Here is a 13,404-nt window from a genome sequence, read left to right as displayed (position 1 = left end):
GCATGCTCTTCCCCCCTCTACCCCATTTTTAGAAAATTCGATTTTATCTCAGACTTCATGTGATGGAGCTGATTTCTCCTCGGACGTGCAGACGCTCACAGAAGGAAGATTGTTTTTACAACATTCCCACCGCAGCACATTCGGCTCCCCGGTTTGTGTTTAAGTAAAGCGACAGTCAGATGATTCCTCTTATTATTTATTCTGTCCGGCTTGTTTTCAGCGTTGACGTGATAAAGCTGTGCTTGTTTAAGGATCGCCAGGGAGGAACCAGAAATCAGAGCAGTCTCTCTGGGTCAGGATTCTAGGATTATTTCTGGTCCAAAAAGAAAAAAAAAAAAAAAAGTAAGCTGGAGTCATTAGGTTATGTCATTAAAATCAAATTTTTATTCATATCACAACACCTTGTTTAAAAGTCAGCCAAAGCAAAACGCCTGATTTTCAGTTTGTTGTAGAAACTTTATACACGATAAGTACATGTTTTAGATGGTTCTGGTCTAAAATCAGACACAAACAGACGCGTTTACATCTCATCACTCCGGTCATTCAGATTCTGTAACGCCACTTTTAAAACAACACACACCTCTTTTAAGTTCCTCCTTAGCTGAATTATTGAACAAAATAAATTCCCAATTCTTAGTGTAAAACGTGTTTATTGTAGGAAGGACATAAATGCCGTTCAAATCAATGTTCAATGTTTGTGGGAACTCGCTACCATCACTGGGTTGGGTTTACAGCACCTCTTTAACCAAGGTGACGCATTTTACACACCGATGGCTAGAGGAAGATCAGATAACAGTGGCTGGAGTTCATAGACTCATAATCTGCCATGTTGTCTCTTTTACATGACAGACAGATTCATGTTTTGACTCGGTATTCGAAAGGTGTGACATATATATTTAAGCTTCACAATGTACCGAATCATAATTGTCTAGAATATTTGGTTAATGTTATATATTTGACCAGTGGGAGGGACTGTGAGGTGTCTTTAATTCCCACAGCTGATATTTAGTGACTGACGCACATTATTTAATATTTGTCAAAGAAAAAGACGCTAGAAAAGGTGAGGTGCTCGTCTTTATCGTCACAGTTTCCAGCAGCAGAACGGCAGTTATGTGTCGTGTTAATATTGTGCAACCCCAAATTAGGAACCTGCTATTTGACAGGCTACCGTTAGGATTTTAAAACTTTAAGATCCTGTATAGACAGGTTTGTGTTTTATTACTAACTTCACTACCTGAAGCAAATTCATCAATCAGTCCTTTGTTATAAAATCTGTCAAGCTTTGTCTTGGCGTCCACTTAGAAACTGTGTGCTCTGAGCTGTGATATCATCACTCATTTCCGTCATTAATAACCGTTCTTGCCAGAAAGAAAAATCACTGGTTGTAAGTTGGGGGTTGTCATTTACAACAGGTCTGAAGTGTTGCTGGATGTTTTGATGAAGTACGGCATCTCGTTAGCAAATTGGCGAGAAAAAACAGAAGATTTGAGATATAAAGACTGACGCATTTGGTAAGAGGAAAGTTTAGGGTCATCTGAGATGGAGATGCAGTCAGTCTGACCGGTGGTGACGTGGATTTGAGGTTCAGACATTTTTGCATTTCTCCTCTAAAAATATAATTTGAACAATTTCTATTAATCCAGTAGGCTGAGAGTTTTTTTCTTTTAACAAATGTGACGCATTATGAATGGTTAGTATAAGTTTATTCTCAAAATCGGGTGATTTTCATAAAATATGAAATAAACTAGTCGGTAATTGTAAAAACCAGACTAATTATTTTAGCTTCTTTTTTCAGTCTGAAATAAAACATTCTTCTCACTGTAATTAAATTTACCGTTAACCAATGAAAAAAATAACTTGGAACTAAAACAATTCTGCTTTCCTCACAGCTGCACTAAACTGAGACATTGGAGCATAAGTCATTAATATTACTTCCTCGAAAGCGGGGGAAAAAACTTAATTTTGATGGATTAAGCAAATATGAAATTCACTAATTACATCGTTAGAACCTTAAAATTAGAAATTTTATTGGGCTTTTTGCCACATTTTTCTTTTACAAACTCAAACGAGTGAAAATAATAAGCTTTCGGTGGCCAAGATTATGAACCTTGTTATTGTAACTTTTGTATTTTTTACTCTTTTACTTTTTTCTTTAGCTGGCGGAAACATCCTTGCTAAAGAAATATGCCGATAGTTGTCCCACAGCAATAGAATAGTGCTCCCTATACCTTTGTTACGTCATTGGCTTGTTGCAGAAACTGGAATAAGACTCATCTGACTTCCTCTCAGTTGGGTGCATGTTCGCTGTTTGCTCGCTGTGAAAGCTGAACTCTATTATTAAAGGTGTTTCATCTTCGCCTCACACATTATTTCCTCCACACTGTCGTCTTAAAGAATTTTCCTTCCTGTCTTTTTGCCATTTATGAGAAACCTTTCCACTAAGGATGAATAAAAGCGCTGTCCACGGGAGGGACGCATGCTTTATCCAGGCGCTAGAACACAGCGAGGCTCTCTGTTCTCAAAATCATTTTGCTCTGCAAAAGTAGCTCTAAATGAGCAAATCTCAAATTTGATTAAGAAGCAATATCATGAGCCTTCTGCCCTGTAGGATAGTCAATTCCCATTTGCATTGTGCCTCTCTCGTCTCTTTGCTCTGGTGGTTCTCCATAAGCAGAAATGTGCTTGTGTTTCTGGGTGCTCTGCAGATTTATCAGCGTCATGTGCTTTACCTGCAGGCGATCTGAATTCAAAACGTGTTCTCTCCAAGACTGTATGAAGGTTAATGTGATGAAAGGAGGATTAAAGCTGAGTGACTGTTGTGGCTGTACAAGTTTGAGTCTGTATCTTGGCAATGCAGAGAATTCAAATGTGTCCAAGTGATGATTTTGCTTATAAAAGGAGGAAAACTATTCTCATCAACTCTGCCGTATGTGAAAATATGCCTGCCCTCCTTATTAAGTCATGAATTAACCATAAAGCTTTGGTTCAGTTTCAATATCCACGCAATGTTTTCATTATTGCCTGATGTGTAGAATCAAGAAATCACTTAAAGGTAACAAGAAATGGGTTAAAAAATCTCAAACCGTTCAGTTATCGGCTTGTGACCTTCAGCTTAATTGCATTTAAGTTATGCAGCAGGACAATGATCAAAAGCACAGGAGGATCAACAGAATGTGAAGTTTTGGAGTGGCCTATTCAAAGTCTGGGCTTAAATAAGAGAACCTGATTAAGATTCTGGCCTCCAATGGGACAAATAAAGATAATTCTGCAAATAAGTGTGGGATAAAGCTCCTTTAGTGCGATTCTAAAAGATTAATTGCCTGTATAGCAAAACCAGTTATTACCCCGCAGGGTAATAACTGTCAATTTTGAGGTGGTTGTTTTGGATAGTTTGTTTCCCCTCAGTAAAGGAAATCATAATTTGAAAACTACTTTTGTATGTAGTTGGTTATATTTCCCTGATATTAAAATTAGTTTGATTCAAAACTTTTAAGTGTGACAAAAAAAAAAAAAAACTTGCAAGGTTGGAAATACTTTTTCAAAGCGCGTGCAGGTATTTTGAGAGCAACCTAAAGGCGCTCTCCCAGGCGACGCAGACCTTTCATTTCATGAAGACGATCAGAGGAAATGAAAATCAGAAAGAGGCAGCGGCAGCATTGCACGTTTTGGCTCTGGGCTGGTAGACAGTTTCAGCTTCTATTCAGATCCAGTTCACATAAACATGTAATTAGTTATAGCTTCACTTGTGCGCGTACCCTGGCGGCTTTTCCGTCTTCGCTGGAATGCATTATCTCATTTTGAGTGGTACCTGGATACGTATCATCGCCTCAATCACTCGGATTTGTTCGGTTGCAAACTGCTTGATTATCTCCCTCAGTGCTGCTGCTGCATATTCATACTCAGCCTCTTCTCTTTTGCATAAGACCTTTAATTATCTCCTCCCTGCTTTAATGTCTAATATTTTCTCACTTGTACGATCACATCATTTCATGGCAAGTGCACAAAGTTGAGAAAAAAAAAAGAAAGAAAATCATTTACCATAAGCTTGTCGTGACTTTGTAGAGATTCAGCTGAGCATCTGTAAACTTTAGAATATTGAAAAACATTTTTTTTTTTTTTTTTGTACAAGTCAATATTTAGTGCTTAAAACACCCCAGCCCTGTAACACGAGTGTGTGTGTGTCCTACTTCTCTGGAGTTGGCTCATGAGCGATGCCTTGCGTAACTCACTTCATCCCATTTTGTCTGCTGTTGCCATGGTGAGTTTAATTTATACAGACGTTAAGAATTAGCCTTCTCTTGTTAACATGGGCTGTGGGCTGACGCTGTTTTTGTTTTGTTTTGGAACAGCTCACACTTTGAAACGCACACTGTGGGAATTTTTTACAGGAGTTATAATTGTGAGTTGAGCTGTGCGCAGTTGTTTGAGTTTGAATGAGGAGGGCGAACAGGGGTGGGAGGCTGTCAGCCACATGTAAGGGTTTGTTTAGCGCGCTAACGTTCAGCGGCAGAGGAAAACGTACAATGATTAATGGGATCATTAGAGGGAATCATTTAGGAGAGCAGCAGGGTTTGTTTACATGCAGGGATTATACACAATGATACCGAAGCTGAGCTGCCGCCTGTTTTGCAAATTTGCCGAACTTCTTCTATAACTCATGAGATTCAAATCTCTCTGAAAGCGGAAGGCTGGAAGCTTGTTTCATGTCAGAGTTTCTCTCTGAAGGAAACTTTCAGCCCAGTCTCAGGTCTTTTGCAGGTTTTCTTCCAGGATTGCTCTGTGTTTATCATCCCATCAACTCTGACCAGCTTCCATGCTGCAGCTGACGAAAAGCAACCCCATAGCATGATGCTGCCACAACCATCCTTCACAGTGGGAATGTACTGTCGCTTGAATTTTTGTTTCCTCTGACTTTCTTCCACATCTTTACTGTCTCCCCTGCAGAATTTGTGGCAGGTTGAAGCAAATTAACCCCTTGTGGCTTTCATTCAACTTTTTTTTTCTTTTTGTCATTCTTCCACAAAGCCCAGAATCAGGAAGTAAGGTCTAATATTTTATCTGCAGATTCTCCCACCCGAGCTGTGCATCTCTGCAGCTCTTCCAGAGTTACTGTGGACATCTTGGTTGCTCCTCTGATCAATGTTTTCCTTTCCCAGCTTGTTAGTTTAGGTGAATGGCCATGCTCTGGTCAGTTTGCAGCTTTTCCTCTTATTTTAAAATGATGGATTGAATCTCTGATGGTCAAAGTCTGATATATTGTTTTGTAACTTAACTTTTCTTTAAACTTCTCCACAACTTCCTCCCTGACCTTCTGCTTTGATATTTGGCCTTTGTTAGTAATGTTCGCTAACAAATCTCTGAGGTCTTCGTAGAACTGCTGGATTTATACAAACGGATGTTCTCCATTTAATGGATTTTATTTTGGGCCATCAAAGTAAGGGGGTGGATACAAATATGGTGCAATTTTTGTAACTTTTTACAAGCATCCACCATTTTGTGTTGCTCTGCCACCTAAAATCCCAACACGTACAATGAAACTTGTGGTTGATTTTAATATCGAACGCTCCAACCAACGGGTTGGAAAACAAAAACAACTTTTGCTCTGTGGCTCAACATCTTTTAGGAGTGTTGCCTACATGCATCGACTCTTTGGTGACAGAATTAAACAAATGTAAGGGTGACTTGAGTAAAAAGCTCCGAGCTTGAATTTAACTGCTAAGCCAGAAACGGCGCATAAAGCTGAAAGCATTTTCCAGCTGTTCATGCTAGGGTGCAAATAATCAGACAAATTATTTGAAGACCCTGAAGTCTGCGGTTGTTTTTGTGGTGATGCGTAATAGCAGAAAGTGTGCGTTGCTCTCACTGTCATCCGTCAGGAAATGACACAATGTGATGCTGAGCAGGGTGATGAGGGAAATAAGGAGATGAAGAATAATTTAATAAAGTCCAAGAGGAAGAAGTGAGTCACACAGTCTCTTGGAGAATTTAGGACTAATATCTGAGTCGCCTCCATGCTTCTTAAAAAAACATGAATGGAGTGTCGTTTTTAAAGCCGTCTACAGAATTTAAAAACTCTGTTTTTTGTTGATTGAAGGCGATCCTGGCTGCTCTGTAATTAATCAAAACACTTCCAATAAATTACGTTTATTTATGTAGCTTAACTTACTAATAGGTGTTATTCGAAGGCACTTTACAAGAAAAACAGATCCAGATGTAAAGTGCATGCAATCCAAATATTTACTAAACGCTTAACGATTAAAAAAACAGATTTGTTAAGAACACGGGTATGAAGGTAATTTTTCGACACATTGATCCTGAGCTCTCCTTTCATATTCGGGTGTCTGTTTGATTGCTCTCTATAAAAGATCAGTGGCTTCCCATTCATCTTCTCATACCCGCAGGCTCTTTATTGACTCCAATATACTTATCCTGCATGTTCGTCACCCTCTGAGCTCAGCGTCCGCAAGTCCTGACACAGCTAAGTAACGGTCAAGGGTAAGGCTAATACATTACTACTTATTGGACTTTAGAGCAAATTGGTCCTGCAACAGATTCCCTGCTCTGCACCGCCTCCTCCCATTTACTAATTGCGTATTTGTCATATGGTGACCTCTGCCAAGTGGAGCTCAGCATACTGATCAGTTTAAGGCTTAGATATAGAAAGAAAGCCTTAAAAAGCCTGAAAAGCAAATGTATATTTCAGGCTGGGAAAAAGATAAATGGGTTGAAAGGCGGCTGCATTTAGCATTGTTGATAAACCCCAATACGATCCATCTGGCTTTTAAAGATGAAAACAAAGCGTAAGGGTTTTTATTGACTCAAAATGAGGTAATGAGTGAAAAAAAAATCTTTATTCATCCTGAAACATTGATTAGAAATTTGGCGTTTCCTTTGGTCACAGTTTGAAAGTGAAACTTTAGAAGCTTGTAGGTGATTTGGTGTACAGTCACATGATTTATCGAGTGAAGGAGTTGGTCAAGAGAGCTGAATAAAAGTTTTCTGACTGATTTTTATATATTCTGCTAATAAACTGATAATAACAAGGGTATTGTGGATATTAAAAGATCAAACGTGTATAATTGGTCACAAACGAAATCCACCAGTTCCTTGTTTGCAGCCTCTTGATACCAAACATTTCTCCCTGGTCCCGAGATACAAACATTCGTTTTGTCTGCTTATTGTGCCGCTTGTATAAACTTCCTTTGCTTTTATAGATGTGGGAAATGTGCTTAAACCACAGACATGGTGAGCATATTTAAAGAACAGATGTTATCCCTGCTTCTGAGGGGAAAGATGATTATCTTTTTATAAAGTGGGCGAGTTCCTGGAAATGCACGTAGGCCAAACAAAGAAGCCTCCACCTTACACTTAGAGGCAGGTTTTTCCTGTGGAAAAAAACAAATCTTCCTCAAGTGGAAGCGTTGCTTTTTTATACACATATATATCCCCCCCCAAAAAAATAAGAAACTCAAACACATCATGTGTACCATTTGGGAACATCAGTATTTATAAAATACCACCTTTGCTTCTTTTGCGTCCTATAAACACAGGAAATAGAAAGGAAACAGGGAGAGTGCTCTGAAGAGTGTCCATCATGTTCTGCTGTTAGCCAGAGAGCATTAGGTAACAAGATGAGCTATCATTTCCCACTCGCTGCTCTTATTTTAGACTGTACTGAGTCAGAAAGTCAGAGAAATAAACGCAGAGCACAGAAAAACACTGAAATGGGCCCAAATGGTGGTTTGGGCCTGGTGTTATTGCAATATTAGAGGTTAAACAGTTTGTGGTAAAGTATTTGCCCCCTTACAGATTTCTGCAGGTTTTGCTTTTTCATCACACTTGGAACGTCTCAGTTCATCAAACAAAAGTTAAAAAAAAAAAAAAAAAAAACGCCATCCAAGCTAACCTGGCCTTATGTGAAAAAATGAATGGCTAACTTTTGGTAAGTCAGCTTTGGGTTCAGCTTAAAAACATGGAACAGGAGTGAATCTTCCCAGGAGTGACCAGCCTACCAAATTACCCAGAGCTCTTAGCACAACATCTAAAGCACTGTGGACCTGAGTTAAGGTCGGTGTTCATGTTTCAACAAGAATAAAAAATGGCGTCCATTAGAGAGATCAAAGTTGAAAAACATTTGTAAATAAACCACGATATTCACCAAGACTTTTGGTAGAATATTTTGTGGACTGCAGACACTAAAGTAGAACCTTTTGACAAGTATTATCTGACTTAAAAAAAAAAAAAAAAAAAAAAGAACATCACACTGACGTACAAACATTGTGGTAGTGTTAAGTGTAATGAGTCGTCTTATTGTTTCAGCTTTTGCAGCCTTGCAATTGATGAAACCTTGAATTATACAGTCAAGCAAAAAAGTCCTGAAGAATGTTTTCTGACCATTGAGCTCAAGAAAATTTGGGTTTCCTGCAGGACAATGGTCCAAATCAGAAAAGCAAGTCCAGCTTTTAATGCCTTAAAAAGACAAAAGAATCGAGGTTTTGGAGCAGTCTGGTCTTAAATCCACCATGTCTTAAATAGTCACCTCATTCACTGAGACTGAATTTCTACGAAGAAGAGGTCAAGATTTCTACACAAGAGATGTTACTTTTTGTCATTGGTTTCCTCATTAATTGAAATCATTTGAATGAAATTGCAAGAAGCAGAAAATCTGAAAGGGGGAAGATACTTTACTAAAAGTCCTTTGAATATATTGATATGCAAAGTGTAGGTTTTAATTAATCCCTAACAAAACAGGATGTGATTGATATTAAATTTTGCACAACGGTACCATGATAATGGTTTATCCAAAACCTTGTGACTAAAAATATCAAATTATTTGTCTGCCAAACTGAATAAAATCCACTATTGGGTAAAACTCTTTTCTACAGCCATTGGTTCACGATGGTTGAACTGAAGCGTCACGGCCACTGAGGTCCTCTGTGTTTCAGGAGATCCTGCTGCTATTATTAGCCATTGTTAGCTTTTTGTCCTACAACTTCAAATTGGCTCGTGTTTCTTTGGTGTCGAGTCTTTGTGTTTCACTCTGTCTGGCGCTCAGACTCAATGTGACGATATCAGGTGGACGGCTCAATCAGTTATAGTGCCTTGGATGGTGTGCGTGTGTGTGTGTGTGTGCGTGTGTGTGTGTGTGTGTGTGTGTGTGTGTGTTTGCTTGCATTTGCATGATAACGCAGGCCTCACCCTGCCCCCCACATGGCTCTTGTCTGTCTCGTCTGGGGACATAAAGAGAAGCGGGAGAAAGCAGGGTTTGTTGAAGCTCTGGGGTGATGCAACCAGCCTGAAAAAAAAAATCCAGTGTTTTTCCTGCTGCCTCCATGTTTGCAAAGTTGTTTAACTGGAAACTCTGGGATGATTTATGTAGTCTGTGTCAGGACAAAGAGCTGACTCAGGATTCTTTGGTATGGTTGTAGGGTCTAATCAGATTTGATGAATTTCTCTCTTTCTCTTGCTCTCTCTCTCCGCGACTCTTATCTCTCAGCTCTGGACTGAAATGACTCACGCAAAACGTTTGCAGCTCTCACCCTATCGGTGCCATCGACACTGGAATCATTACGTATTATTTGGTGGTTAGAGTTACTCTCACTTTGTGACTTGCTGAGTTTTCTTTCTGGAGCTTTAAGTGTTTTTTTTCCAGAGTCTAAATAAATTTAAACATTTGAACTGCTCTAATTTACCTCATGAATTTAAATAATCCCCCTCGTAGCACAGTTATAATGATCGTTTTGCAGATTATCTCGCCACGGTCTGGTAGTCATGTGTTTCCTCTTTCCAAAGCAAAGCGCCTTGTCGTTCCGTTTGAACTGAAATATTGCTGTCATCGAACCAGGCTATCTTAGGGCACGGTTTCAAACATGTGACAGCTTTGGTCTTGCTTTACTTTCTCAGAAGCAGAAGAACCATCTGAAGCTGCTCTTATGCCTCTGCTGACGTTGAAGTTTTAAACAAAGACGGTAAAAAAGTCAGCATCTAGGAAAAGTATGCACAGAATATGTTTAGATTTCATTATGTTGCAACAAAATTGTTGTGCAATTAGAGATGCAAACATGCATAGCAACATAGCTGCATTTTGTCTCGGCTAGTTGGAGCAGGGATGCATCTAAAGGTTTCAGGACTAGATAGTTATGTGAAATAACACGATATAAAAATACTCAAGGGGTGTGAACACTCTTGAAAGGCTTTGCAGTCGTCATTGTTTCTGCTTCTTTGACTTGTTTTTGTGCCTATAGCAAACCAGAAAAGTTGACCTGCTCCCATTCTGGACTTCATCTGGATTTTACAACATCCACCTGCTGCCACCTGCACAACAGTTTGACGTTAAAAGTCATTTCTCTCCAGCTGAAGCTGTGATTTGGTTGTCTCGGCAGACCCATCGTCTCTTTGGGCACCTGATCCTTGCCACATCATTATCTGACGGCTATATTTGGTTGCTTCGCCATCTATTTTCAGCTCGCTCTCCGAGTGCCCACGTCAGTCACGCTGCTTTCTTCTCCCTTAGGGAAAAAGAATAGAAAAGGATAGAATTGAAATCTGCTGCTGGTAAATATAGACACAGTGATAAAAGGTGCTTCAACTCCAAAAAGGGACTGATTAGATAATCTTTTTACAGAGATGATTGGACTGTCAAACCAAAGGAAAAAAATGTCTTTAGAAATACTTTGTGAACAAATGTTGGTCCGGTGAGCTACATATTGTCTTTTAGCTCAGATATAAGCTCCTGCACAGCTGATGAAAAGCAACTAAAGGCTTTAAGCTGTGAAACTTGCCTGAGGCGTAACAGTAACAGCTGACGTTTGTTTGCATCAAACTTGGTGACGGAGACCTAAAGGAGGCGTGTTGGGACAGGCGCTGAATGCTGCTCATCCACATGGAGAGCATCACCGACGGCACTTAATCTGGTGCTGCGCTGCACAATGTTCACTTCACTCTGGTTATCTTCAGGATTCCTGCTTAGTCTGGACAAATATGGAAAAGCACAGAATACCGTTTCACTATTTTCCAGGTCGGGGAAAGTATGGAATCAAATAAGAGTGAGGAGACATGTTTTTGTTTCCAGACTTGTCCTTCTTTCTTTGTGTCCTGCTTCCTGCCCTGTGTCCTTCCTTTCCTCTCTCCATCCCTTGTATACTTCCATCCTTGCAGGTTTTTTGGTTTTTGAAGCCTGTCAGTCTACAAATATCACCAAAAAATTTATAGTTGGCATTTCATACTTTACAGTAAAGTTGATTCTGGAAAAGTCTGGTTTTTTTTTTTTTAAAACTCCGTGTCTTTGTCTGCCGCAGGAGTGTCTTCGCGCGTCCCGGAGATCATGGCGGCCGGCACCCACTCCCCTGGAGGGCCCAACGGGATCATACGGAGCCAGTCGTTCGCTGGATTCAGCACGTTGCAGGAGCGGCGCTCTCGGTAAGTAAACACCCACAAAAACCCACCATATGAGCTTTAAAAAAAAAAAATGTTTGAAATAAATTGATATGCAAGTCAGGGGTTAGCTAGTTTAGAAACAATTGCTGTGCTAGATTTACAGCCATTTAATTGTATTTCTTTTTTGCTCACAGAAAAAGTTTCTTTTTGGACACAAACCCAATTTAAATAGGCTCTCATAATTTTAATCTGCCTTTGAGCATTAGCCTCTTCTTTACTAAACTCTATATTGGATAAAACAGGGAATGATAATGCATTCAGATTTTAAATATATGGTAATTAAACTATTTTAACCTTAAAATAGAAATATTGTCACCAAGTCATTTCTGATTGCAGTTTTGAACACGTTAAAACTAATAGAAAAATAAATATGCTGTGTAGTTCTAAAGGTTGCTGTCTAAAATTTTGTTGATATTGTTTTTACTCATTATGTTTAAAAGGTAATTATGTGTTTGGTCAACTTTAGCTGTTTTAAATATGCATGCAAACATAAATATAGCCAAGATAATCATGGACAGTAGAGCAAACCTTATTTTTTAGCACGACTAATGATGATTATTGCTACTTTACCAAAGTGTAAGATTTTATTAATTGTTAATTAAAAAGATTAGAACAAGAAATGCTATAAGTGAATGTTTAAAATGATTTTTGGAGTCACAAGGTTTTCCTGCATGCTGCATTTAAAAAAAAAAATGTGTGTATTAAGAGGAAAACGCCTTCTGGCTTTACTACTAATATCAATAATTCTAACTGTCCTTACAAACAACTTAAAGTGCTGTTTTTCAAGGATGTACTTCCTGGACTACTAATTACTGGTTTATCCCAGCCAAACCTGACGTACTGCTCCCACTCATGGTATTTTCAGCTCACTGCGTGTTTCTTAAGTCTTGTAACGTGTGCAGATGCAAAAAGGGGTAAATCTAAGGGCACAAGTCTGTTTGCAATTCTGTGTCTACGTGCATCACCAAGGCTCATTAGAGGAGAAGAATAGCACTCAAGAATAGCATCAAACCTGCCAAGGGAGACGGCTGCCACAGTGGGAGAAGATGAGAAGTGTCAGTAATCTGTATAAAACAGTCATTTGGCTGCTCTGACATCACTTCTGAATGATCGCTGCGTTGAGAAGTCGCAGAGCTGCTTCTGTCATTAATGCTTTTCAAATGGGGAAATATTATTACTTTGCGTTTGATCCTGATTTAAATGCAACGACAATTCAAGCTGCTGCTTCACAGAAGTGGATATTAAGGCCAAGTTAATATGCTGGGTTTTTTTTGCTTGGAAACAGATGTTCGGAGACGTTAAAAGGGGCTTTTCCTGCAGTTAGTTTTGTGTGTTAAAGGTTTTTAGAGTTTTGCAGCACTGACCAATGAGATCCCTGACAGATCACAGACTGTCTGGACAGTGTGGAACATGGTGGAAAAACAAACACGGCAGACTTTCACTGATGCTCCTGGTCAGCCTGAAGCTTGAAGTTTATTGTCCATCCTTCCTTCCAAATATGAGACTGGAAAAGTCTAATTTTTGTTCATTCCTGACATCTCTGCAAAACATTCAAGTGACCCACAGGGATCCTACAGTTTTCACATCAATAGGCTTTTAAGGATGATGTTTTTGACTCCTCCTTCTAGAGATAAAGCACATTCACACTTCCATTCCGGATTTCTCTTTTACAATCTTCTTTTTCGGCGCTTACTTGTCTTCAGCTGTCCTGGTCCTGCTGAGAGAACCCATTTAGAAATGCCCCTGCTCTCTTTTCTCTCTGCTCAGACAGTGAATGAATGGTATGGCATTTGTTGGAATGACTCAAGTGTGTGGGCGACTTGCAGCGACAGACGAGTTACACTCTGATAACGAGGGACGTGGAAGGCTGCAGAGATACGGCCTCTGATGCCGCTGCAGCGCGTCGCAGTCTGTACGAGTGGCTCTGTTGCTGCTAACGGACTTCTCATGCGTGATACGTGATCACGC

The 13,404-nt window shown here is 39.5% G+C and overlaps 1 protein-coding gene across 5 annotated transcripts in view; it reads left to right on the top strand.

Annotated features, from left to right (window-relative positions):
* The window catches only part of ripor2 (RHO family interacting cell polarization regulator 2), a 69,852-nt gene that overhangs the window by 31,337 nt on the left and 25,111 nt on the right, over positions 1-13,404 (top strand). For 4 of the 5 annotated variants that reach the window (XM_008422028.2, XM_008422030.2, XM_008422027.2 and 1 more), the window contains one exon: positions 11,298-11,418. In XM_008422028.2, the coding sequence (XP_008420250.1) occupies positions 11,298-11,418 (121 nt within the window). Of the gene's footprint in view, positions 1-10,949; positions 11,018-11,297; positions 11,419-13,404 lie in introns of those variants that run through there. The other variant, XM_008422029.2, reaches the window with a different exon arrangement.

The sequence above is a fragment of the Poecilia reticulata genome, linkage group LG11 (genome assembly GCF_000633615.1).
Source record: "Poecilia reticulata strain Guanapo linkage group LG11, Guppy_female_1.0+MT, whole genome shotgun sequence".
Taxonomy (NCBI): domain Eukaryota; kingdom Metazoa; phylum Chordata; class Actinopteri; order Cyprinodontiformes; family Poeciliidae; genus Poecilia; species Poecilia reticulata.
Note: the sequence above shows the minus strand (reverse complement) of the source record. Positions and strands in the feature narration are given on the sequence as shown.